At 53.5% G+C, this 27,676-nt stretch overlaps 1 protein-coding gene across 1 annotated transcript; it reads right to left on the bottom strand.

Annotated features, from left to right (window-relative positions):
• Positions 1–1,781: 1,781 nt before the first annotated feature.
• Positions 1,782–26,869, bottom strand: CD276 (CD276 molecule). Its single transcript, XM_077745986.1, has 11 exons — positions 26,834–26,869; positions 14,624–14,837; positions 14,242–14,383; positions 11,559–11,897; positions 11,040–11,360; positions 10,097–10,435; positions 9,596–9,898; positions 6,449–6,583; positions 5,769–5,810; positions 4,261–4,296; positions 1,782–2,188 (listed from the first exon to the last, which is right to left on the bottom strand). Exons 3-11 carry the CDS (start codon positions 14,324–14,326, stop codon positions 2,166–2,168), a joined length of 1,623 nt encoding a protein of 540 aa, XP_077602112.1. The 5' UTR covers positions 14,327–14,383; positions 14,624–14,837; positions 26,834–26,869; the 3' UTR covers positions 1,782–2,165.
• Between the last annotated feature and the right edge of the window lie 807 nt (positions 26,870–27,676).

The following is a 27,676-nucleotide window of genomic DNA, read 5'->3' on the forward strand; positions in this document are numbered from 1 at the left end:
GTCCTGACCTCCAGCCCAGGCTCCTCCAGCCACCCCAGGGGCTGTGGGGCTCTGGGAATGACTGGCTGGCCAGGGGCTAAGACCCTGTCACCCAGGGGCAGATGGGCACAGTATGCCTGGTAGGCTCCCACATCCCTGAACCTGGTTGCTGCCTCTCTTCTCAGTCTTTGGAGGTGGAAGATGGTGAAATCCTCAGGCCTATTTTTTCATGTAAGAAACGTAAGGTCTGGAGAAGCTAAATTCCCTGCTCAGGGTCACAGGGGAAAATGAGGTCCTGGACCTGGATCTCTGATTCAAGTCTGGTGCCCATTCCACGGGGCCAGCCAACGACAGCATGCAGAGCTCCTTCCCTGGCATCAGCTTCTTACTGGGTCTCAGCTTCCACATCTGTAAAATGGGCACACCAGAGGTGGCCCTAAACAAGCCCAAGAGCTGAGTCTTTGGAGATAAAGAAATTAGGTGGTGCTTCCAGAAGTGGGAGGAGCCCCATACACTGACGGAGAGCTTCGTTTTCTGGACCACAAACTTCACTTTACCAAGAAGGAAACCAAGGGCAGGGAGGGGCTGCACAGTGGCAGAGATCCAGAGATTTAAGGAGAGCAAAAGGGAGGAGGTGCAGGCATCCCCACTCTGGCCTCAAATGTCCAGGAGGGAATCCTTCCTACTGAGTTCTGCTGCACAACCTGCTTCCACACCCTTCTCGGAGAAAACGCTTTCTACAAAGCCATTTATTTTTCCCAAAATACGCCCCCAGTTAACAAAATTCCTCAGAGTCCCACATTTAAATTAGACGTGCCACCTCTTCCATTCCTGGGGAAGGAAGAAATGTCACCGGGAGGACATCAGAAGTTTTCCGGAGGCTGGAGGCCAACGAAAGACAAGCCAAGAGAATGTCTTCCCAGCCCCAGAATAGCACCGTGGTGGGGTGGGGGTGGGGGGTGAGGGGCTCTGTCCCTGCAGCCCCCTTGCCTCGTCCCCAGGCTTCACTTATGCTTCTGCTCTGCGGGGTCCAGAGCGCCACGGGCCGCCGGCCAACCTGCCCATGCCTGGAAAGACTTTGGAACCCATCGTTTCTACCCGTCTCTCCAGGTTTCTGCCCACACCCCTTGCTCTGGGTGAGGATTAGGGAGGGAGTGGGAGTGAGGTATCCAGGGAGCTGTGGGCACAGAAAGGGGTACAGTAGAGAGCAAGGCAGGAGCCCCCTTACGTAGCAGGCAGTTGCAGATTTCCTGACAGCTCCCCAGCTGAAGGGCAAGCTCCTTAGAGGAGGGGCCTGTCCTCTCACGCTGGGTCCCAGGTCCCTAACACAGTGCTGACACCCCACAGATGCTCAATGACCATGGCTAGAATGGATGAACCAAAGGAAAGGAAGGGAAAGCAGAGGGACAGCTGACCCCCAGGGGGCCCACGCAGATACCCAGAGACCCAGTGTGACCAGCACATGTTTCCCATGGGGAGGGGCTCACGGGGCACAGCCCAGGGCACCAGGGAAGAGACTGGGCTAAGGGAGGTCGGTACGTGTCCCAGCACGTGACCCAGCACATGCACCTGTGTGCCTCCACAGGCCTGGGGGAAGGGCCCTGCCTTCACTCTGAGAGGGAGGGGAAAGGCCAACGCTGGGGCCAGAGGAGGAGCAGGCAGGAGGAGAGACGTCTCTGGACCCGAGGTGATGCTGAGGGTGCAGTGCCCCTGTCTGAGCAGATGGGCTTACAGGTGGGCAGAAGAAAAGGCTGAGAAATGATAACTAGCATATCGGGGCCACTGGAGAAACAAGGCCAGGGTGACTGTGTATCCTGTCTTTGGAGAAATAAGGCAGAGGATCCGTCTGAATATTGAGTCCTTTGGGGCATAAAGGCAGCCAGATGGTCCGTGCAGCATAGCCGTTGGAGAGATAAGGTGGTGGGGTGGTCTTTGTATCGTGTCCGTAAGAAATGACAGTACGATGATTTACGTATCATGTCATGGGAGAAATAAGGCAGCAGAATGACTTGGGAATCACGTCCATCGGAGAAATAAGGCTGCGGGGTGGTCTCTCTGTCCTTTGGAGAACGAGCAGGACCTGCCAGAGTGGAGGCACCTGTCGGAGGCAGGGCTCACACTGAGGCTCCAGTGGGGCCAGAGGTGGGAGCCCCCAGGTGGAGGCGGCAGCTCCTTGGTGCTCGCGGTCAGGCTATTTCTTGTCCATCATCTACATTTCACGATGGAAAGAAAACACAGGGGAAAAGGCATTAAGTGCAGGATCTACTCTTGGGCATGCACGAGAACCCCAGGCACATGGTCACACACTTCCAGGGGCAGGGTGTGTCTGCGAGTGGCTGCCACAGTCTGACCAGCGGCTCCCTGCGCTAAGCGCTGCCCTGGAGGCCCAGACAGACGGCAACACAGGAGCTGAGCCTCCGACAGACCTTGGTGTACCTGAGGGAGGCTGCCTAATCCTCACCAGTCCACCCGCTCCACACCCCTCCCATCCACTGTCCCCTCTCCCTGGCACCCTTGTCATCTCCAACCTCCCCGCTTCTATCCTCCGCCATCGTACCCTCTCCTCCACTAGCAAGAAGTCCTTCCCACCTCCCCTTCTGTGTAGAATTCTCCAAGGGCAGCGCTGTGTGGAACCTCCCTCCCTCTGGCTCTGGTCTCTACATGGGGGGCACCCAGTGGACTCACACCCTTGGCTTTGCCCCACCCCTGACCTGAATGGAGAGCTTAGAAGGAGGACCAGGGCATGTGTGCCCCTACTGCTCCCTCTGCCATCCTTTGGGCTCTGTGTGTCCCAGGGAAGTAGTGTTCCCTTCTGGGTACTGCCTCTGTGCTCACCCAGCATGACCAGAGACTGGGGGGGCCAGGCTGCCATGCTGTACCCCACACCCGGGCCACACTGCAGCTGTCTTCTGGAACAAAGCTGACATTTTCATCTCCATCTGCTCAATCCTTCTATGCCTCATTTGGTTCAGAACAACAGGGAGGCAGATAACTTATCTCCATCCTTCCATACCTCAACATAGGTCTCCATTACTGCCATGGAACATTCTACAGCATTTAAAAGACCTGCTTTGCAGAGCACTTCTGCATTTGTCACCTTACCTAATCCTCACAACCATCTTGTAAGTGGGGGCACATTCTGCAGATGAGGAAACTTCCAGGAAGGTCAGAAGCAGAGACTAGACCCAAGGTTTCCCCTCCCAACCCAGGGGCCTCTTTCTTCTGCACAGGGATGCCTTCCTAAACACCTCTTACTGCCTTTCGTGAAAGTCTGAGTCTACGGCCCTCGTGTGTCATGTATTTTGTGCAGGTTTCTGAGGGCCCCATTGCCCCCCTGCCTCTGGAAGTTTCCGGAAGACAGGGCCTATGTCCTTCCCTTCTCCTCTAAATGGAGGGGTGAGCCTCCAAGAGCTCAGTGAAAGTTTATTTCCTGACAGGGATGCCAAGGAAGCCGTAAAGAGACTTAAGTTTCCTTAACCACTGGCAACCAACTTTGATTTTTAGGCGGAAGCCATTCACGTCTAACGGCAATACTGCATCAAGGAACGTTTTCTTCAAATGACACACACAACAGATACACGTGTGTCTCCAGACAAACACACTCAGATGTCGCTGTTGGTTACTCTCCATAAGGATGAATCTCAACCTTCTCACCAACCCCTTCTTAAAGTAACCGCTGATGTTGTCTAATATGAATAACCATGATTGTTAACATTTATTAACCACCTACCATGTAGCGGGAACATGGCTGCCGAGCTGAAAACCGTATTTCCTAGCCTCTCTTGTGCTAGGTAGGCGTCATGTGACTAGGTCTGATCGATGGATGTAAATAGGAGGTATTTCTAGTCAAGCCCTAGGAAGAAAATGTTCCTCCCTTTCCTCTTTCCCCTTCTGGGCGGGGGAAGGGGGGCTGCACAGAAGCTGGAGTAGCTGCCCAGGACCAGGGTAGAAGCTCTGAGCAGAAGGGAGCAGACACCAATAAATGGAACCTAGCTCCAGGACATCAGTGGCTTTAAGATCACCTATGCTTAGACTGTTACAGGAGAGAGACATAAATTCGCGTCGTTGTGAAGCCTCTGTCGTATCTGCATCGTATTAGAGCAGCTGAGACCTTGGTTCCTCTCCACCAGTGGGGAGTCAGGCTGCTCTCCCAGGGAGGGAGTCTCAGGTCACCAGTGAACAGGTGATCACCACCCCTCACCACCAGGGACCCTCCCCAGCCTCCTACACACAGACGCGCGAACACACAGACCCATGATCTCAAGCACCACGTGTCTTTACCTTCTTTGCTTTCAGAGTGTTTCAGAGGCCGCAGGGCTGCAACAAAGGAAGGAGCACATGGTGATGGGGGGACCACAGGAAGGGGCGGGGGAAGGGGTCTGACAGAGGGAGCCGGGGAAGAAAGGAAGCCTGGATGGATTGGAAGAGGCTGGGAGGATGAGGGCAATGGCCCAGCACCAGGGAAGGGGCCTGAGGCTGCTGTCCCAAGTCCTGGCTCCGCTCTGTAGCCGGTCACTCCTGTCTCTGGGCCTCTGTTTTCTCCATCTATACAATGGGAACAGCTACCCGGCCCTCCTGTGAGCTAGAGACGGGGAAGGAGTTTGCTCTGCAAATAAGGGCCAAGTAAGGGGCTACAGGAGGAGGCTGCAGACATCCCCAGGTGGGCCTGGGGTCATGCAAATCTGACACTGGACAAATCTCTAGGCCACCCTCTTCTCCCCACCCCCTCCTTCTGTCAACTACCTCTGCCTCTGAGCAAGAAAAACGAGGCCTGATCCCAGGGCTGTCTCCACACCAAAGGCTGAGAATTAATTGGCATAATTTACGGCAGTCCCCAGGTGTCAGTCTCCTGCTCTTCCTTCCGTGGGGGTGGGGAGGGGACCAGTGTCAACTGGCACCCTCCCAAATGGGAACCTACCCCTCCCAGCCCAGGAGCCCCATAGGGGAGCACAGTGAGGCCTCGGGGGGCCACGAAACACTAGTGCCTCCGCACCTGCCCCAAGCTGGGCTCCAGGTTTGTGTCCCCAAAGCCCCATACCCTTTGTAAACCACCTGTGTATCTAATCACTTGAAAGAGCTTCAGAACAGCCCTCTGGTGCCATTGAGGCAGGGGCAGGATAACACTTTACAGATGGGAAACTGAAGCCCAGAGCACCAAAGCACTTTGCCCGAAGTCACACAGCCCGTAACCAGAATGGGACGGTCTTCAACTGTTTGGCCACTAACATGACTCCAAGAGACCGTCGCAGGCACCAGGTGTGGTACTAGGCCCTTTATAAGGCCCTTTATTAACTCATCTCACTTAATTTAGCCCACACGACCTATGAAGGGAGGCAGTTACTAGGAGGAAACCAAGACTCAAAGATGAAGACATAGAGGCCCAGAAAAGCAAAGCAACTGGCTCAAGGCCACTGAGCCTACGAGCTGGAGCTGGAGCTTCAACCCAGGATGCCCTGTCTCCTGAGTCCTCACTCTGCAACTAGGAGGCCACCAGACCCCACGCTGCAGGCACAGGGTTACTGAGCGTGGAGCTGGCCCTGGGAGAAAGGTAAGGTAGGCAGGAAAGATGAAGCCGCCCCCAAGAGGGAGTCCAGGGAAACCCAGATCGAGGCCTAATGCTAAGCAAATACCAGACTCACCGGGGTAGGGGGCCACGGTCCACGCCACGGTCCACGGGACACACTTCACTCAAACCTCAAGTGAATGTGGCTCCTCCAGGTCCTAGCGTCCTCACCCCGTTCCTGTGTCCTTCCCGCAGCCAATAAGGCCAGCTCTGAGCTCAGACTCACCTGTTTTGGATCCTTCTCCATCCCCGTCCTGGTCCTCAGCACCTGGAAGACAAGGACTCGGTGAACAAAAACCAAAAAACCCACTGCGATTACTGCACCTCCCCATGTGAGAGTGTGGGAGGTAGGTAGGTGGGCTGAGTCGGCCTGACCTGTGATCCGGATGGTGGACACAGGACGGAAGCCTGAGGCCAGCACAGAGCAGAGCCCACCACTCACCAAGCCAAGCATCTTCTTCTCACCCCTCCACCCGACCCCATTATTCACCCATCCACTCACTCACCAAGCCCATCCACCACCAGCCTCCAACACAAGCACCACCCGTCTGTCCCTTCTCCTCCACATAGGCACCCTCCCTCCCAATGCCTGGCCAGCTCCCACCTCTCACCATCTACATTCAAGTCTGCCCCGGAAGCCTTTGCGTACCCACATACCACCTGCTGGCATCGACCCCACCTCCCCCCTCTGCTCACCAGTGTGGATTCCCGCACTGATAGGCAGGCTCGCATCTGTTGCCACACACAAGACATATCCAGCCTCAAGGTCACATGCACACAGTCAGACCCCATGGGCACACTCATGCTCATTCTGTCACTAGGAAGCGCCCCACATGTTGATGTCATAGACAAATCCACACACCCCAAGACAAGTGTGTGCGCGTGTGCACACCTTCTCTTGCTCACCTGCGTTCTCCTCCTCACAGCTCTGTTTGATCTTTCTCCAGCACACGAAGGCCAGGGCCACCAGCAGAGCGACAAGACAGACAGACAGCCCCACGGTCACCCACAGGGCCTCGGGAGGGAATGTCATGGGCTGCCCTGGGAGGGGTCGGGGGGAGAACGGGAAGAGACTGTCACGTCCAGCACCCATGGCCCGGAGGACAGCACACCATGGGCCACAAGGTATGAACAGGGAGCCCCCACCCTTGCTGGGCTCCAATGCTATGAAGAGAGCTCCCTTCAGTCCCCACACCCCTTCCCCCCACACTGGGACACATCCAAACCCTGACACGGCCATGGCTGGTGTCCACATGCCTCAACCTGGCAAGGTCCAAGAGTCTGAAGTTGATGATGCTCTAGAACCTTCACCTAGTGGCTCTCCACTGACATTTGAATAATGCTTCAGCCTTCTGGAGGGCCTCCATCACATGGCTGCCGCTTACCCTCCCCCAGCCTCTCTTTCCAACTCCACTCCAGGAACACAGCCATGCTGGTGTCCTGATCATTCTCTGCACACACAACTGGTTCCTTCCAGCCTCCACACCATTGCTGTCAGGTTCCCCTACCTTAAAAAGCGCTCCCAAACTCTCACGTAGTTTAAGATTCCCCTCCACAGGAGGCCCTCCCTGACTGTTCCAACCCCACCCGGCGATATGCACCATCCTACGGATCCGGCGTCGGCAAATCGTGGTCTGCGAGCCAGATATGGCCTGTGGTCTGTTTTTGTACAGGCTGCGGGCTAATAATAGTTTTCATATTTGCAAAGGGTTACCGAAAAAGAAACAGGAGGAGCAGAAGGGGAAGGAGAAACAGCCGCAGCAACAGAGATTGCACGTGGCCCACAAAAGCCTGAAATATTTACTATCCAGCCCTTTACCGAAAGTGGTGGGGGAGCCCCAGCGCGTAGATGGGGGTGGGAACTGAGGGCGCCCCAGCGAGGGTTCTGGGTTTACCCAAGAGGAGGAGACTTGCCAGGGGAATGTTGCCGGGACGCAGCAGAGGGAAGGGCCGGAGGCGCCGGCACCTGGATCAGCCTCAGAGGCTGTTTGAGCATGCTCACCATCAGCCCCGGGCCCTGGGCCCATGCTGGGCCCTGGACAGAAGCCCTGGGGACATCAAATCTAACAAAAGACAGAGTTGCTTTCCTCTGCTCTCTGGAGACCGTGAGGGCCCAGGGCATCAGCCGTCCAGGGGGGCCAGCTGGTTCTGCGGAAACCACTGTCGTTGCAGAGAGCTGTGCCAGGAGGCCCTTCAGCGGCAGAGGCCCTGGCAGGGACACAGGCATGTGCAGCAGATGTTCCCTGCAGCCAGCACGGCTGGCAGAGCTGCCGCTCAGGACACTGCACAGGGGAGGAGGAGAGGGTAGCAGCGGCCGTGAGGGGCCAGGAAGGCTAGTCCACGAAGCCCGTGAAGGAAACTTCCCCTCGGCATCCTCGGTGGGGCTCCTGCAGCAAAGGAGGGTGCCGAGCCACAGAAATACTGAGGAGGAGGGAGGACCTCTCTCCACGTTCACCCCCTGACTGGTGCCAGTGCCTGGAACACAGGTCAGACTTGCCCTCGTTCAAACAGTAAAGCACGGGGCTCAGACCTGGGTGTTGAGGCTCCGTTTCCAGTGCTTGCTCCGTAAAGGCCCCTCCACGCACAGCGCACTCAACGTCACTAACCTCCAGCAGGTGTGGGAGACCGGGCTGGAGGACTGACAGTCCGAATCCCAGAATGTTTCACAAGGCACAGAGCTGCCTGTAGTGAAATACAGGCCAAGGGCTCCAAAGTAGGCCAGACCTGCTCTTACAAAACCAGGAGGCTGGGTGGTGGGGAGGACAGAAAATTAGGCTGAGAGGCTAAAGGTTGGATCCTAGTGGTGGCTCATCTGCTCGCCACAAGGTGCTGGGACCAAGGGCCACAGCCCCCATGGGTGACTTGAGACGGGCCACACACCCTCTAAACAGAAATGCAAACTATAGTGTTTATCATGTATCCAGTTTTCAAAAAGGTGCAGGACCCTCAAGGTAGAGCCACTGCACCAGTCTGTAGACTTGGAAAGTTCTCTCTCTCCTCGCTGGGCTTTGGAATAAAAGCACTTTCAAGGTTACCTGCTAAAGTTTAACATAAAGGTGGTTTTTTCCCCTCCTAGGTGGGGTAAGCATTCTCCCTACAATTCCATTTACACCCATAGACCCTTTCTGCACAGTGTAGCAAATATCCAGTTCAGCCCAGTGTGCAAATTATCACGAAGTTCACCGATCCTTCAAGACCCTTTCAACTCCCGCCTGTCCCTGGAGACCTCTCCTGACCGCTCCCGCCCATTCTGACCCCTGCCTCCTTTCTCAGAAAGCTTCACTTACTTCTTATCCTTTCCGGAAACACCTGGCAGGTGGAAGTCATGGGCAGGGAAAAGAGGACAATAGGCAGACAGACCTGCTGTCCCGACACCAGAGTACGGCGGGAGGCCCCCTCTTCACACCCCGAGACACAAGGAGCACCCACTGATGTGGGCACTGCAGGGAGGGAGGGTGTTGGGGCTCAGACCCCAAACAAACCCCGACGGATTGAGGGACTCGGCAAGTGGGCGGCATCAATCTGGTGTCTGACCACGCGGGGGCAGCAGAGATCCCCCCACGCGCAACTGCTGCCTGGGTAGAGAGCTCACGTCCACAGGAGCGGACGCCGGTGGGGTGAGGAGAGACCTGCTGTCTCTCGGGCCTCAGATTAGGCGCCCTTGGACACAGCAACACTTGCCATTGCGCTGCAGGGTTCCCGTAGAAAAGCACGGCCTCGCCACGCCTTGTGTCTGCTCAGGACTCCCACTCACACGTCCAGGTTCCAGGCCGCTACGGCCTCCCCCGTATACGGAGCCTAAGTACCACCTAAGGCGCTCTTAGGACGGCGAATATTACACCTGGCTCTTATCAGCTCCTTAAAGCAAGTCCCTTAAGGACGTCTTGGTGAAGAGTCTGAGACATCTTGGTGAAATGTCTGAGAACGTTTTCTCAAAAGACTTCTGACCACCCAAACCTACCTAAAACAGCAGCTCTCAGTCTAGGAAAAGAGGCAGCGGCTCCCTCCGTCCCCCGCCCCCCGCCCCCATCTGTTCACCTGCCCCCTACCTACCTGTGATGGTGACGGAGCCGTGAGCGTCCTGCTGCAGCACGGGGTTGCGCACCAGGCAGCTGTACGTGCCGTTGGCGCCCAGCACCACCCTCAGGACGCTGCGCACGTCGAACAAGCCCTGCTCGTTGGCCATCTGCGACGTGGTCACGTTCACGTTGCCGGTCAGGGGCGCACCCTGCCCGTCCTGCCAGAACACCTCGGCCTCCGGGTAGCCCCGGTAGCTGGAGCACGTGATGGTCACCGTGTCCCCAGGCCGCAGGTCCTTGTTGGGCTCCAGGGTCATGCTGGGCTTCGAGTAGGGAGCTGGAGTGGGGCAGAGGGCAGAGGTCGAGGTGAGGCAAGGACGGGGGAGGGGGTCACAGGAGAGGAAAGGGCACCTGGAGGAACACGGGTCAGTAAAGGGGCTGGAGTTACGCATGGGCTCAGCGATGGCCCAAGAGGTGAGGGGCGGCGGGAAGCGAGGCGTGTCTCCAGGGGAGGGCGCCCCCTGCCGGCGCTCACCCGCCACCTGCAGGCTGACTGCCGCGCTGCCGAAGTCCCGGATGCTCACAAAGCAGGTGAAGCTGCCCTCGTCGGCCACGCGCACTCGCTGCAGCCTCAGGGACGCGTTGCCCTGAGCCAGCAGGTCGGGGAAGAGCGCCGTGCGGTTGGCATAGGCGCTGCCCTGGTCCCGGCCTTCGGCGAAGCTGTGCACCAGCTGCTTGGTGTCCGTCAGCTGCCAGATGAGGTTGAGCTGCGCCAGGCTGAAGCCGGGCTCGGGTGAGAAGGAGCAGCGCAGGGTGGCGTCGGTGCCCACCAGGGCCACCACGGGGTCTTCGGGGACCTGGACCTCCACGGCGCCTGGGGGCAAGGTTGGATAGGCCATAAGGAAGGGTGAGGACAAGTCGGGCTGCCAGCCCCCAGCCGCACAGACCTCCTCCTCTGTTAACTCCCAGTTCCTGTTCCATCTTCCCATTTTGTTTCCAGACCCAAAAGCAGACTGAGTTTCCAGATTCCCAGACGTGCAGTCACCCTAATCTTATGACAAGAACCACAGCAGCTTGCCCTTGGCCTGACAATGCGTGTCCCCGGGGGCCAGCCCTGGGGCGGCATCCAGCCCTAGCACAACCCTCCTCCCCTGCAATGGATCTGTTTGCCTCTCCTACCCTTACGCTCTCTGCTGTGATCCGAATGCTTCTCCATCCTTTCCAGAGGTTTCCGGAGCCCTGGAGTCAGGAAACCCGGAGGGCGGAGAAGGCCTGTGATCATTGTTCTCACCCCTACCACCAACGTGAGTTTCCCTGCCTCCCCACCCTGTTTATCTTTCCTGTTATCATCACAGGGAATGTCATCGTTCCGGGAGACGGAAGGTAGGGCGCGAGGTTCAAGTCCCGCAGCCCCTGCTGATTGGACCAAAACTTCCTTCCCTCACGGGATACTGAAGCAAACAAACCAAACCAAAAACCTGTGGGGCTTCTGTGCGGCGTGATGGTGACGGAGCCGTGAGCGTCCTGCTGCAGCACGGGGTTGCGCACCAGGCAGCTGTACGTGCCGTTGGCGCCCAGCACCACCCTCAGGACGCTGCGCACGTCGAACAAGCCCTGCTCGTTGGCCATCTGCGACGTGGTCACGTTCACGTTGCCGGTCAGGGGCGCACCCTGCCCGTCCTGCCAGAACACCTCGGCCTCCGGGTAGCCCCGGTAGCTGGAGCACGTGATGGTCACCGTGTCCCCAGGCCGCAGGTCCTTGTTGGGCTCCAGGGTCATGCTGGGCTTCGAGTAGGGAGCTGGAGTGGGGCAGAGGGCAGAGGTCGAGGTGAGGCAAGGACGGGGGAGGGGGTCACAGGAGAGGAAAGGGCACCTGGAGGAACACGGGTCAGTAAAGGGGCTGGAGTTACGCATGGGCTCAGCGATGGCCCAAGAGGTGAGGGGCGGCGGGAAGCGAGGCGTGTCTCCAGGGGAGGGCGCCCCCTGCCGGCGCTCACCCGCCACCTGCAGGCTGACTGCCGCGCTGCCGAAGTCCCGGATGCTCACAAAGCAGGTGAAGCTGCCCTCGTCGGCCACGCGCACTCGCTGCAGCCTCAGGGACGCGTTGCCCTGAGCCAGCAGGTCGGGGAAGAGCGCCGTGCGGTTGGCATAGGCGCTGCCCTGGTCCCGGCCTTCGGCGAAGCTGTGCACCAGCTGCTTGGTGTCCGTCAGCTGCCAGATGAGGTTGAGCTGCGCCAGGCTGAAGCCGGGCTCGGGTGAGAAGGAGCAGCGCAGGGTGGCGTCGGTGCCCACCAGGGCCACCACGGGGTCTTCGGGGACCTGGACCTCCAGCGCGCCTGGGGGCGGTGGGGTGGGGCAGTGAGGGAGGGCGTGGACACTGGGGGCCTCCCTAGCTCTCCTCCCCTTCCGGGCTAACCCCAGGCCGGTCCAACCCTCCTTTAAGGCTTGAGACCCAAAGTAAGTTTATTATCTGTGGTCCCCATTCAGTCAACAAGACTATATGGTAAGCACCTACCATTTGTCAAACATAATGGTTAGGAATGCAACAGAGAAAAAGGCCAAGGTCACACCCTTACAGAGCTTACCTTTTAATGGGAGAGAGGGTCAAAGTAAGACACAAAGTCTCATTAGCGTGGGATTAGGAGTATGAAAGCCGCCAAAGGATTAGAGATGTTAGCTTTTCAAAAATTTGACAGGTACTTTACACCTGTCTGTGTTAGCCGCATTTTCTCATAAGTATGTATTTTCTTTATTAATCGGAAAGGAAAATGTATATCAGATGTTAATAGTGGTTTTCTCTGGATGAGAAAGGATAACAGGTAGTTTTTCATTGTTTTTTTTTTCCCTAAAAAAACATGATTAGCTTCTATACATGAAAGAAAGAATGCCCATACCTTTCAAGGTGCTGGTGAGTCACATTCTCACTAAAAGGATATTAAGTTGAGATTTAAAGGAAATGAAAAAGAGCGTCACATACAAAAGGCCAGTGTCAGGGCGTCTGGGTGACTCAGCGGGTTGGGCATCCAACCCTTTAAGTCCGCTGAGGTCATGATCTTACGGTTCGTGGGTTCAAGCCCCAAGTCTGGCTCTGGGCTGGCAGGGTGGAGCCTGCTTGGGGTCTTCTGTTTCCCTCTCTTTCTGCCCTTCCCCGGCTCACAACCTGTCTGTCCCTCTTTCTCTCCCCCACAAAAATAAATAAACAAAACAAACAAACAAAAAAGAGCCATTGTAAGAGTGTTCCAGCTAGAGGGAACAGTGAGTGGGGAGGCCCTGAGGCAAGATTCAGCTCCCCACGTTAAAATATCAGATAGCTGTCCAGTGTGGCAGAGGAGTCTGGATGGAAGAGCTTTGGAAGACTGCGAAAGAATTTCGGCTTGCTACACATAATGGGAAGTCACGGGGTGCCAGGAGAGGTGTTAATCTGACATAATCTGGCAAACAATGCTTACAACTCCCTCTGGCTCCTCTGTGGAGAATGGACTATTTCAGTGGTCCTTGTAAGAAGTGATATTAGCTTAGCTCCAGAGGGTGGCACTGGTGGTAGAGAGCATGGGACAGATTCAGGGTTTACCGATGGCGGAGAACCAACAGGGCCCGCCGGTGAACTGGAGGTGAGGGGGCATTTGGGGACGAAACCCGAGGAATGGCCCAGATAAAGCCCTTTCTCTAGAGAAATCGGAGCAGCCGGGACTAGAGCGTGTTTCCACTTATGGCCAGCAGGTGGCACGAGACACTCAGCTTTGTCTTTCCCTTTGGTGGAAGAAGGCAGCCTCTCCCTCCGCCAGAGGCTAAGGATTTCAAATGTGAGGATGTTGTTATTAAAAGTAATGCCATTGTTGAATGCTGATTCCGTGCCAGGAGCTGAATGGGAAGATTTACATCATTTATTCAACATGGTAATTGAGCTGTGTGGCTGCACCAATCCGGACACTGGGGACAGACCCTGCTCTTTGAGCAGAGCAGGCAGTAAGCACGGAAACATATAACATGTCAGGTGGAGGAAAAGTCTGGGAAGAAGCATGCAGAAGCAAAGTCGAAGACAGGGAGAGATGATGTGCTATTTTATTTTATTTTTAATGTTTATTTATTTTTGAGAGAGAGAGAGACACAGTGTGAGTGGGGGAGGTGCAGAGACTCAGAGAGAAAGAGGCACAGAATCAGAAGCAGGCTCCAAGCTCTGAGCCATCAGCGAGAGCCCGATGCAGGGCTCGAACCCACGAACTGTGAGATCATGACCTGAGCTGAAGTCGGCCGCTTAGCTGACTGAGCCACCCAGGCGCCCCGATGATATGCTATTTTATACAAGGCAGCCAAGAAAGCTTTGCTGAGGAGGTGACATAGGAGCAAAGACCTGAACAAAATAAAGGATCAAGTCGTGCAAATGTCTGGGGACAGAAAGTTCCAGGCAGAGGGAACAGGACGTGCAGAGGCCCTCAGGAGGGAACACACAGTGTGTGTGCAAGAAACACGTTAGTGCTCACATTACCAGTTTACAGAAGAGGAGACAGAGGCTGACAAATGCAAAGTAAGTCACCTGTTGAATCCCAGGGATGGAAAGGAGTGTGGCCAGGGCACAGGGGAGATTCGCCCAAACCCTCCCCAGACAGAGGCCTGGCAGGAGCCCTGGTGGGGGTGGGCGCCTTCCCCCCACCCTTCCAGTCCCCACACTGCTCCCCTCACCTGTGATGCAGAACCACAGCACTGCCAGGGCTGTGGCCAAACGCACACGGGCACCCACACCCGTGCTGGCCCCGCGACACAGCATCTTCCCGAGAGGCAGCAGCTGACAGCTGGGCTCTCCGTAGTGGAAGGCTGCCCCTGCCTGCGAGGAAGAAGAATCGAGGCCTTTGTCGCGGACGGTCCTCCCCAGGCCCTCCCTCACCTCACGCCCCCTCGCCCCCTTGACCAGCTCAGGGAAGGCTTCAATTGCCCCCTGGCAAGTCTTCCCTCCACACCCTACAAGGCTCCCCACTTGAGGGATTTTTTTTGAGAGATGCTGGCTAGAGGGCACTGAGTCATTGGGGAGGCTAGACTAGGGCACATGGAGGCAGCTGGGACCCACCCTTCCAGAACTAAGATGTTGGTATGAACAGGAAGACAGGCAAGGTGGCAAGTAGGGGCAAGGCTGGCCGGCCCAGGGCAAGAATGTGCGCAGATCACTTTGGCTCCAGACAACAGCTGGTGGGGAGAGGAAGGGCTGAGGCTGGAGCTGGACGTAGAGATAAGCTGAGAGTTCTGAAGTTTATCCTGAAGGCCACTGGGAGCCACTGAAGGTTCTGGAACAGGAGAAAGGATATGGTCAGAGCTGTGCTTCGGAAAAATGACTGATAGCATCTGCAGCATACATGAGAAGAGATCAAGCAGGTCTAGGTGAAAACAGCAGCACTGGAGGGTGTGGGGAGAGGGTCAGGAGCTGTCAGGCAGCCACAGCTTTGAGTCCAGTGAGCGGGTCGGGCAGAACACGTGGCTGACACAGAACATGGAGGCGTTCGGTGTACGGTGTGTGAAGTTCGCCGTGTTTGTGCGGAAACTTCCAGGGGAGAGTTCTAGGAGGCAGCTGGTGTGAGAGCACGAGGCCCAAGAGAGAGGATATTTGCCAGTTGGACGCTTTCTATTGAGTGACCGAGACCAATCAGAAATGGAAGAGGCCAGGCCTGGGGTGGACCTCAGAGGCTGGGGTCAGGACTGAGTGAGAGGTATGTCTGTGGCCACAGACCCGAGCCAGGGCCCCCCTCCCCCAGCCTCCCTGGGCCCAGGCCTGCTCCCAATCCTGGCTGCCCCTCAGCCCACCGCCCCGCTGTCTGACTTGGGCAGGCTGTACCTGTCCCACAGTTGCTGCCTCACTGTCCATGCCACGTGCCATTGAGCCACATAACCTGGGTGGATTTAGGCCATCCATCACTGTTCAACAGGAACACGACCGATTTCACATTCTCGCAACCACCCAGGGAGAGGGGCGAGTTGACTTGGCCCCATTTCGCAAGAGAAAAATAAATAAATAAATAAAGCCCATACACGTGAGGTGACATTGTTAGTGCGATAGAACTTGCCGGTTGGCACAGCCGAGGAGGTCTGGGTGCCCAGCCTTCGGCCACACCTCTCTGCCTCTCCCGAGGGGCAAGTCTCACAGCCATCAGCATCATTCCGGTCACAGGGACCCGGCGTCAGGCCTTTCAGTCCCAGCCAGGCTCTCCTCCCCCCAGCACACAGCAGGCAGCTGGGCTGAGGGAGTCCCTTGGCCAAACCGGGTGCATCCTGCCCCCCCACCCAGCTGTCCACCTCGGGGAAGCCCTGAGCAGCCACTTCCTTCCCAGACACTTCCGGTCCAAACCCAGCAGCCTCAAAGCCTCGCCGCCTGCTGAGTCAGCAGCCTTCTTGCTCATTCATAAAGGCACCCTTGGCGGGCACCGCATCCTGCCCACAAGGGCAACCACTGGCCACAGGAAAAGCTAGCAGGCGGCAGCCTCCTGCACTGCTCCCCACCCCCACCCCTAAGGAAGAACCAGGGTCTAAGGATTAAGAAGCTTCCAGATTCCAAGGCTCCCTTCCTCTCCTTTCACCCCCAGACAAAACCAAGCCTATCTGTTCTTCCTGGGGCCACCTCCTCTCCCCCTCCCTCTCCACTTATGCCTGCCACTCCTGCCCTGGCCCGTGGGGTCAGCGCTCCTCTGGCCCTCCCGTGACCTCCCTCACTGGCCCTGCTATCTCTGCTCTGCTCCCTGCCAACCTCATTGTCTACGACGTCTGCTTTCAGGACCTAAGACAGGAATCTGCTCACATCCTTGCCCGTGCTCAAGAACCTTCCATGGCTCCCCATTTACCCCTGAAATAAAGCCACTTTGCTCTGCCTGTCACTCCAGACCTTTCTCATGAAGCGTCCAGACAGTAAGCCAGGGTCTCTTGGGAATGCCTGCCATTCTGGGTAGGGGAGGTCAGAGAGCACCTCTCTCCTAGCCAGACCTATCAGAGCTCCCCAAGGGCCAAGCTGTCCTTCACTCCAGAGGGAGAATGAGAAGTTTTCCATGGGTGGGCAAGCCCACTTTGATTACCTTCTCAGATTGTGAACCCGGGAAAGTTCCCGCCCTCAAGGCTTACCCTTGGGGAAAGCCTGACAGTCTAGAACCAAGGTGACCTGAGAATTCCACACCACAAAGAGGCTCCTACCCCCACAGCAGGGCCCTCAGGGACTGAGGGCAGGAAGGAGAAACGCATATTGGAGATAAGGTGCCACACAGGGGATGGGAGCTTGGCCTGGGAACAGAAAGCCAATCACTGCCCATTGGGAGAGATGGGCTGCCCCTGTCTCCCTAGCCTCATGGAGACGCACAGATCGCATGCTGCATTTGCACCGCCCTGCCCACCTCCTCTACAAAGGGGAATTCTCATACCCTGGCGGGACTGGCCGGAGTCAGCAGCTACTCCTCCCTGTGAGTCACCAGCCAGCCCTCCCTCCTCCTCTTCCTTCATCCCAGTCTCAGCCCAATGTGGGAACTCTGAGGAGCCCTGCCAGGAAAGAGCACAGAGTGCCTTGGCTTTCCTGGAGAAGCAGGACTGAGGGGCCCAGACCGCCCTTGGCCTGATGGTACAGCAAGTTCATCCAACCCCAGCAGAGGTGTGGCCACAGGGGAGCTCCCAAGAGATGACCCAAGGTGTGCCCCCTTTAAGCCAAAACCAAAAAACAAGACACCCCAAACCTAGAGATGCCCACGAGGAACACTGCTGGGAGCCGCACTGGCCTCGCTGGGTGACAGTCACAGCGAGGAGATGGCAGCGTTTGCACAGCTCCTCCCATGAGAAGCAAAACTGGTATCTCCTTCTGCTACTACTGGCTCATGCTAGAAATGAGCCTGCTGGTATTGACCAGGCCTCACAATATTCCAAATCAGAGTGATATTCCCTACACAGATTCCTCATAAGGAAAAGCATATTCCTGCCTTTTCAAAAGAGATTTTAGATGAAAGCATTGTGGATGACTGTCAAAAGGCTCTTTCTACGGGCCTTGCAGATCCAAGACTTAGATAATAACGGGGGTTAAGAACACAAGAGTTACAATTGAGTCTGGCCCTGAGACAAAGAGCCTAATTTAGAGTTAAGGACAGATATCCACCCCCACCCAACTGTTTCTGCTTGGAGCACCAGCCCCCCAAGGCATCTTGTGATCAGTATTCAGGGTGACTTATTCTGGCCTTGAATATGCTGATTGCACCCTGTGAAGGAACCTATTGAGGAATTTCTTCTTTTGTAATTATGGCAGCAAACATTGTGTTTCCTGAAAGACCTGTTATTCTTAATACTTCTCCTTAAAAGAACAAGCTATTGACCCCAGCTCACAAAGAAGTAACTTCACCCTTTTTATGATGAAAACATTGTCTTGGATGCTAAAGATACCTTCCTTCCCCATAGGATAAGCATCTAAATCACCTACCTCAATCACTATTGATAAAGGTTATGCGTGAGTCTTCCACAAATCTATGTTCTGGGAAATTCTTACATATCAAAGAAATTTGTCATCAGAAATCATTGTCTAAGGCAAATGCCACTTCTGTGCTGTCCCCCAAACACTTGACCACCCCATACTCTCTTAACCCCCTGCCTCCTCCCAGTCCCTGCAGGGGCCACTTGGACAATGCCTCCCACCAAGAGGGCAAGAAGAGTCAAACCAAATAACTAGTGTCAATCTGTGCTAACCAGCATAGCACAGAGGCAGGGCCTCTGAAAACAGCACTTTAGCACCTGGATCAAGCTATGCCTGAAGCACACATGGACTGCCCAGATACTTGAGTCCATCCTTTTTTCACTCAAGCTAGTTTCAGCGAAGTTTTTATTATCTGCAATTGAAGGACTCATTAAATATACATTCATTTGTATATTCAGTAGTGCATTTAACTACTCACTGAGTACCTGGGAGGCAGACCTACCAGGTCTGGGGACAGAGAGAGGACTAAGCTGTGTCTGTCCTCAAGGAGCCTGCATTCCAATAGGGAAGTGCATGTAAATCACTGCACTTCCACACAGTATCTTATTTAAGATACTGTAAGAGCTACTAGAAAGCACCTCAGAGAAATAATAACTCAAAGGCGAGTCCTGAAAAAGGATGAGCAGATCCACAGGTAGACAGGCTCCTCCCCAGCCCCAAGAGACCTGTCCTCCTGGCGTTGCCTATGTGCCTCTCATCCAGATCCTTTTGAAATAGTAGAAAATGAGTCCAGAGTTTGGCATCCTGGTTCAGCTCTGTCACCGCTGTGCAGTCTTTAACAGAGGATTTCCCCTCTCTAAACTTAGCATTCCTACGTATGAAAGAAATGCTTGTCTGGAGGCACCTGGGTGGCTCAGTTGGCTGAGCTTCCAATTCTTGATTTCCGCTCAAGTCACAATCTCACGATTCGTGGGATTGAGCCCCGTGTTGGGGTCTGCACTGAATGTGTACAGTATGTGTACTGTATCCTTGAGGTAGAGCCAATTAACTATCATGAAGGTCACATTGAAATGTACAAAATGATTGCAGCCAAAACCACCAGTTTCCCCCTGTACCTACTTTCCTTTTCTGTAGAATCTTTAACTAGGCACATGGCCACTCAGCTAAAGACTACAGATCCCAGCCTGCCTTGCAGGGGAAAGGTGTGTCCGTGTGACCATCTTCCGGCTAATAGGATACCAGAGGAACTGATGTGTGCAATGTGTGGGTCATACCCTTCAAGAGAGGGAGCATACCCTCTCTTTTCTCCTCCCCTTTCCCGCTAGCTGGAACACAGCTGTGGTCACCATCTGAGGCCGTGCTGCCAAGAGCAACACTCTGGGGACTTCAGAACAGCAAGACACAAGGCCCCCTTAGGGAGTGCAGTATCAGCCCTGGGCATACCGGGACTGTCACATGGGTGAGAAGAAGCATCTACTCTAGCGTCACTGTTATTTTGGGTCTTTCTTAACAGCATCTGAAGTGACTAATTTAAGGAGCCATCCCTCCCCTCCTTTCCCTCCTCCTCTCCCAGCTCTTCCCACCCCATGAAAATTGCCACTGTTCAGAGCAGCAAAAGGAAACCACATCTAAAATAGGTGTTTCAAAATATGAACTGGACACTCCATCATTTAAGTCACTTAATGATGCCTAGACCTGGCTCAGGAGATATTTCAAGAGTACATGTGACCTGGCTTGGAGACTGTTTGTATGGGAGGGAGGGGCTGAAAGGGGCAAGGACGTCCTGAAGGCTTGAACAAATGGATACCTGTGTGCACCCATCATAAGATGGGGAGACCTGGAAATGAAGCACATTTGAGGAAGAGCAATGCGCATCGGGCTTGAGCTACAGAGCATCCGTGCCAAATGTCACATGGATGCCTCGACACACAGAGCTGGAACTCAGAACAGGACCAGGAGCTATCCATGCTCTGGTAGGGATGGGAGCCAAAGGTGGGATCATTGAAGAAGGTCTTGGAATGAGAACAGGTCCCCCAACAAATTCTGAAGAAACTGCAGAAGTTAATGGTCAGGTGTCAGAACAGGGAACTTCTCTCTGGCCACCCGCACAACCCATTTGCCCCCTCCAGTGATGGGCACCCACTACCTCACAAAGAAGTCCGCTGGCGTTGGGGCAGCTGTCACTGGTAGAAAGCTCAGCCCTATCCTGAGCCCAAATCTGTCTCCCACACAGTCCTCCTTTGACCTTGTAGAACAAGTCGGCCTCCTCCCTGCAAGTTTTAGATCTTTTCCCTTGATGAAGTCACACTGGGCAGCCATGCAATATTATTCACCAATATAACCCAAAATAATAGACACAACATTGTGGCCAATGTCCGGAAGCCACGGACCCGCATTGCTGCTGATTCTCATCTCTGCCATCCTCTTCTGATGGATTAGGGGAAGGGGTGGAACTTTATGGGATGTTTCATGTGGGTTAGCATTACATTTCATCCAGCTAAGCTGAGTCCATCACTCCAGCTGCCAAGATCTCTTCTTTCAAATTGCGGCAAAATGTATGGAACGTGAGGTTTACCATTTTGTCCACTTTAAGGGTACAATTCAGTGGTGTGAAGTACAGTCACAGTGCTGTGTCACCATGCCGTGATCTTTTGAAGTACTATTTTGACAGGTCCTGGTACACAGAAGGCGCTCGATAGTTTTTTGGTGGATGAAAAAAAGAAAAATGAGTGTCAACCCCAAAAGATTGCTCTCTTCTCCTTGCTTTGTTTCTTGTGTCATCAAGCTCCTCAGGAAGAGGACAGGAAGAGGCAGACCCCAAAGCACTGGGTTCTGCCCCTGGATCAACATCCATCCGCTATTGCGGGCTTTGAGATTAGGAGTCTTCCTACCCAACTGCCCGTCACATGTCCTGTCTGCAAGGTGTCACTGCTTCTGGCCGACGACCGGTCAAATGCGGGGGAACCAGAAAAAAAAAAAAGGCTCATTCTAAAGAAGATGGACTTTTCTTTGAGTCCTCAATTAATAACTGGTTCTAGGATTTTGTCAGGGGTTAAGGACACGATCACCAATCTGTTGTTCCCGTAATCGGCCTTCTTCCCCATAAAACTGGCTCTCTGCTCGTCTCAAGTGTCCTGGCATTCACTTACCCATTCAGGCAACAAACATGAAGAAGTACTATGGGGATGGAGGGCCCAGCAGTTCCCTGGAGGGGTGGGGAGGCTCTGAGGAAGAGACATTTCAGAGATCTGGCTGCTTGAGCAAAGAATGGGCCCCCACAGCACACTCTGAGAAGACATGGGCTCTGAGGAGTGGCTGTTAGGAGATGGGACATGGGAGGTGGTCAGGGATTGGTTAAGAATTGATTTTGTTGGGGCGCCTGGGTGGCTTAGTCAGTTAAGCATCCGACTTTCGCTTGAGTCATGATCTCGCTGTTCGTGGGTTCGAGCCCCGCATCAGGCTCTGTGCTGACTGCCAGCTCAGAGCCTGGAGCCTATTTCAGTCTGTGACTCCCTCTCTCTCTGACCCTCCCCTGCTCGCGCTGTCTCTCTCTCTCCTAGAAATAAAAAATAAATAAATAAAAAAAAATAAAGAATTGATTTTTTGGGAAACTGTGGAAGGCTATGACCTCCACCCACTCTGCCTACTCCGGCTGTCCTGGAGTCTCCAGGACAGCTTCTCGGCTATCTTCTCTCCAAGTTCACTCAGCATCAGGACAGACAATCACAGGTGCCAGAAGACAAATCCATGTAAAGTAGATTATCGCCTCCCCACCTTGCCTGAATACCTTCTTCACAGCTTCTGCCACTTCCTTCTTTGACAAAGAAACAAAACAGATGCTGAGCAGACATTCTCTGCCTTCGGTGGTCAGTCTTGATACTCTTAGTCACTTTCCTCTGCGTCCTTTATTCTAGAGGGCTTCTGTCTTGTTCTACGCTGGCTCTGTCTGGTAACAGGGCTCCCCTGTCCTTTAGGGGACCCAGTCATGTGGTGCTGGTGGGATGGGCCTCCAGCCTTGGGCCTCAGTGGGTGACCAGAACTGACTCACTGGAGACCCCTCAGTGATTGGCTCTGGAACAGGCTTATAGCCAAACCACACCCATGCAGACTTCCCAGAGCTGTCCTGCTGGAGCGAGTGCGGAAAAGACTCTTTCTGTAAAGGTCCAGATAGTAAATGTTTTAGGCTCTGCAGGCCATCTGATATCTGTCACAACTACTCAACTCTGCCATTGTACACGGAAGCAGTCATAGACAATGTATAAATGAATGAGCAGAGCTGTGTTCCAACAGAACTTTATTTACGGACACCCAGATTTGAATTGCATGTAATTTTCATGAATCACGTGATTTTTTTTCCTCAACCATGACAAATGTAAAAACCATTCTTAGCTGTGGGCTATACAAAAACGAGTGGCAGAAGATCTGGCCCAGGGGCCACACTTTGTAGGAACTGGATTATGGATCTACTGGCTCCAGTCTCAAAGATGCCCAGCTTGCAGCAAAAATGGGAAACCGTGAGGAACTGGTACATTAATTATGGTGCATCTATGTCAGGGCATAGCATAGAGCTTTTGAAAAGAATGTGTACAAATATGGAGATAATTCCACGGCATACATCATGTCAATAAAGTATTCTGTCAACTGTATGATCTCATTTCCGTGTTAACAAATGGTCCCATGGTCCTCTCTCTGTGTCAGTATCACATACATTTCAGTACAGATTCTTCCTTCTCCAGCCGTGAACCTCCTGGGGTTAGCTCCTAGGCTTTCTCCTCAAATCTCTCTACTATTTTCTCCTAGATGACTTCCTCCACTCCCGTGGCTTTAAATACCATTTATATGTTGGCAACTCCCAGATTTTCTTCCCCAAGTCCACACCTCTCTCATCTGAGCTCCAACTGTCCCCTCAACATCTCTGTGCCAGTGACTGACTCACAGACATCTCATTTTTAACCTGTCCCTCTTCAAACTGTTGATTTGCCCCCTCAACCCATTCTTCCCCAGCTCTTCCTGCATGGGAAAGGCACCACTCTCCACTCTCTGCTCAAGCCAGAAACCTGTGTTTCTCTCACCTCTGCAATCCACCACCAAGAACAACCATTCCTAACACCAAAATGTATCTTAGGGGTCGGCAAACTACAGCCCAAGCACCAGATTCAGCCCACTGTCTGCTTTTGTTCAGCTCGCCAGTTAAGAAAGGGTTTACTTTTTTACATGGTTGGAAATCAAAAGAAGAATATCTCATGAGCCACGGAAATTACACAAAATTCAAATTTCAGCATCTGTAAATAAAGTTTCATTGGAACACAGCCACATTTCATTCACGTATTGTCTGTGGCTGCTTTTGCACTGCAAACAGCAGAACGGAGTAGTTGCAATAGTCACAAAGCCTAAGATATTTACTTTCTGGCCCTTTGTGGAAAAAAGTCAACCGACTTTCCTGACAGAGTTTCACTCTGTTTCTCTCTACCTGTGCTCCTCTCTCTGGTAGGCCACGTCGTCATCATCTGTTGCCTGGATGACCACAAAAGCTTTTTCACTGGTCTCTCAACTTTCTCTCTCATCTCCCCACCCAGTTCTATATTCCAGCCTGGACTCTACACAGCACCCAGAATAACTGCTATAAAAACATAAACTGCATTAGGCCAACATGCTCTAGTCAGCTCCGCCATGGCCCACGGAGCCCTACCTGGTCTGGCTTGCTTACCTCCCTAGCCTCACCTCCTTGCCACAGTGGCCTCTTCACCTTCCTATAACATGGGATCCTCTCCTCATGAGGTTTTGCAAACACCATTCCTTCTTCCTGCATGACATGGGTAACATCTCTTTATCCTGAGAGTCACCTTGGCAGAAAAGCCAGGAAGAGATCTGCCACTCCAAGGAAATCCCTATTACTCACTGCACAGTTTTCTCTTCCTCATGTCATACTAGAAGTTCCCTGAGAAGAAACAGCATCTGCTCTACTGACTATTGTATCCTTCATTCTAGCAAAGTCCCGGCACATAATGAGGGCTCAATGCATTGTTGAATAACTGAAGGAGTGTGTGTGTTTAGATAGATAGAGAGAAAGAGATGGATGTTTGTATATGGGAAAAGGGTCTGGAAGTGTGAGAATGAACCCAACTCTGGGACTTGGGAATGAGAGTAAGTGTCTACTTCCATTTCTTGGTTGATATACTTCGGTAACTTTGACAATGAGCATGTAATTCTTTTGCAATTAACAAAAAAAACCCAGCAACTTCAAAGATTTTTATAGATTTTAGACAGGGCTCCATCACTCACTTGCTAGGCTCCCTAGGGCAAACCCATGCCTCTCTGGGGCCTTTATCTCCTTAGCCCTCAGAGAAAGGTCTCACCACCATCCCACACTACAAGCTTGGTCACATGTTGAGCTGCTATAGTCAGAAGAGACTTCATGGAAGAAGTGAGCCCTGGTGTTTAAAGGAGATGAGTCTGGAATCAGAGATACAGGTTTAAATTCAGACTCACCACTTCCTAGTCATGAGACTTTCAGAAAACATCCTCTCTGAGGTTCAGTTTGCTCATTTATAAAATAAGGATTCGAAATTACCCTCTAGGATGATTATAGGACAGCCTGGGAACAGCTTCCCCTGTGGACCTTCCCTTTTCCTGATAATCTGAGTCAGTTTGGGCCTTTTGTGTTGTTAAATGGCATCATAAGTCCACCTTGTCTGTCCCAGGATACAGTTTGGGCTTAGGAGCTGGCAGCCCTGGGTTCAAATTCTGACTTGAACGTTTTGCTAGACACATGACCAAGTATAAATGACTTAATCTCGCTGAGACTTGATTCCATAGCTCTAAAACAGGAGGAACAATCCCTACCCCACATGGGCTGCTATGAGAATAAAATAAGACAATATACAGAAAGGACTTGGGAAAGCACCTAGCAGCCACAAACAGCGCTAACAATTGTTATTCCTGTTGCTATTATTGCCATAGGCATAGGGATAAGGCCTCCTGCACCCCCTGCACTGAGCATCACCCCCTCCCCAGCCAGGAGCTCCTCTGTTGGGTTACACATCACGTCTCTGAGACCTTTACTCCTTCTGTGACCCCCTTTCCACCAAGAATCCCACCTGCACCCCAGCTCCAAGGCTGCAGACTCCCAATGTGGCTCCATCTCTGTGTCTGGCTCATCCCTGGTGGTCCTCTCCTCCTTCCTCCTCCCAAACACAAGATCACAGCACCAAGCATCATGGACTCCACCCCCTAGTGCCCCTGCTGCTACCATCTCCCCCCCATATGGGGCACAAATTCCAGTGTCCCCTGAGGAAGGCCCAGTCCGGGGGAGCCTGTGCTGACGTTAGGGTAACCTGGGAGCCCTGCTTCTCAGAGATAGTATCTCTTCCTACTCCCAGGATCCCAATAAAAAATGCTTCTCATTCCCCACTCCTCATGGGCTTCCCTCTGACGCGCTCTCCCTATGCCTCAGGAAGGCCGGATACCCAAAGGAATTAGGGGTGTGGAGGGGGCATCCATTCTCTGGACCACAAAGAGAATGAGAGGGAGGATGGGGGCGACGGGCAGGGGGCACCAGTCAGAACTGGAGAGGGGAGGAGGGACTTTGGGGGCATGAGTGTGCTGAGGACTAGGCCTCTGGAAAAGCAAGCCCTCTCAGCAATGGCCCCAACTGGGATACTCAGGTCAGGCCAGTCCTCTCCCCAGCCTCTCGGATGAGTCCCTTCTGCCTTGCTATGGGGACCCTGAGCATGTCTTGCCAGCCTCCAGAAGGAGGGGTAAAGCCTCTTGCTGCCTCCAGAGTGGCAGAAAGAACCTGTTTGGGGACAGACAGCATTCTGGCTCCAGCATTTGCCAGCTGAGTATCCTTGGGCATGTGACTTCCCCTCTCTGGGCCTTGGCTTGCCCATCTATACAATAGAGCTAATGATACCCTACTCCGTAGGACTGATATGATTAAATGAGATGATATGTACTAAACACAGCACACTCTAGCACAACCTTCTCCCTCCCCCCACCCCCCACCCCCAACATGAAAACTCCATGTCCCTATCTGGAACTTCATACTGCAGAGGTAGCAAAGGAAATTTCTCAAGGATCACATCAACCAGTTCCCACCCTCTTACTTCCCCCAGGCCCAGACTGCGCCTTCCCTTTCTGCTAGCGGACCTCCCTGTCACTCCTTCCTTGGGGTGTGGAAAAAGGACAGCAATGACAAGTGGACACCCACCCAGAGGATAAGCTCATGGGGCAGTGACCTCATCCTGCCTGCCCTTCTTCCTCCTCCCTTGACCCCATGACTCAGGTCCACAGCCTCACACCCCACGTGGTCAAAATCTTGGAGGCTGCTTAGATTTGGATCATTTCCTTCCCATTTAAAACCCCACACGTCCAACCAAGAACCAGCCAGCGGCAGGCCCAAGGTTTGTTCTACAACACGGTCTAAGACTCTCCTTGGGTGCTGTGGAATCACGGCCCTATGGTCATCCTGACACTCTGACCCCAAACAGTACTGCCCAGCTCACTGTCAAGGCTAAACCCTGCTCCAAAGAATGAAGATTTAGGACCCCAGACAAGACAAGACTACAGGTTAAGGGTGGAGGGATTCCCCCAGGAAGGCTCCGAGGTCAACCTCACCAGAATAAGGACACAGCCTCCTCAGAAGGGACATTTATAGAAATGTCCCTTCCGCAAACATTCAAGCACCCAAAACCTGACTGTCAGGCATCAGAGCATCTCCGACATTCAGCCAATGTCGGGGCCTCCCACTGGGGGCCTGGTCAGACTGTAGAGGGCCAGGAACAGGATGGAGAAACAGGTCCCCAAATCCTGGCACCCCTTCCCACCCTCAGGCTTGCATTACCACAGGCTTCTCACCTCTAATAAGCCAAGCCCCCGATGGTCGGATTTCTTGCAGTACAGGAGTCTGGAGTAAACTGGAAAGCTCACTGAAGGCAAGCAGGAGGGAGAAACCACCAGTGATGTCATCAAAGAGAAGACAGAACTCCAAACATCAGTCATGGGGCCAATAAAAGCATTGCTGAGGCCCCTTCGTGCAAAACTCGCTTCTTCAAGAGTCCCCTTGCCCTACAACCCCTTAGTGCAAAAACTGATGTTCACAGCCCTGACCCAAAGTCACAAAGAAAAATTTCACTGACGTCTGAAATGTCCTGATGTCAGACTGTGATGTACATAATATGAGAAAGAATTCCACGCTCAATAGTTAAATATAAATGTTAGCGCTAAAGCCCGGGAACTCCAGATATCAGGGAAATGTACTCACCCAAAATATCCCCATCCCCAAATGAGCTGGAAATATGAGCCATCATTCATACCCTCCAGCCCCGGAGCCCTCCACCCCTCCCTGCCACTCAGATGGGCCCAACCCATCAGACAAGTCTCAACTACTCAACTAATTTCAAGTTTAGACTTTATTTCTCTCAGCCCCCAAAACGACAAGGAAGACTGCACAGCATCAGATTTCCTAGAGATTTCTGGGAGGCCAAAGGGAATGAGAGGAAGTGGAACCGAATGAAGAAGTCTCTTAAAGACAGAACAGCTTCATTACTTTCTAATACAGAAGCTAACTGCTAAAGACATGCCTGCAAGAAAAGGACCTGGGGCCTTAATTTAATGATGCAATTGGCTCATTACAATTATCCACATCCAATTGGAAGGTAAATAGTTTTTCTCAATTAAGGCAAACAAACCCCTTTTCCC

The sequence above is a fragment of the Crocuta crocuta genome, unplaced genomic scaffold (assembly GCF_008692635.1).
Source record: "Crocuta crocuta isolate KB4526 unplaced genomic scaffold, BGI_CrCroc_1.0 scaffold130, whole genome shotgun sequence".
Lineage (NCBI taxonomy): Eukaryota > Metazoa > Chordata > Mammalia > Carnivora > Hyaenidae > Crocuta > Crocuta crocuta.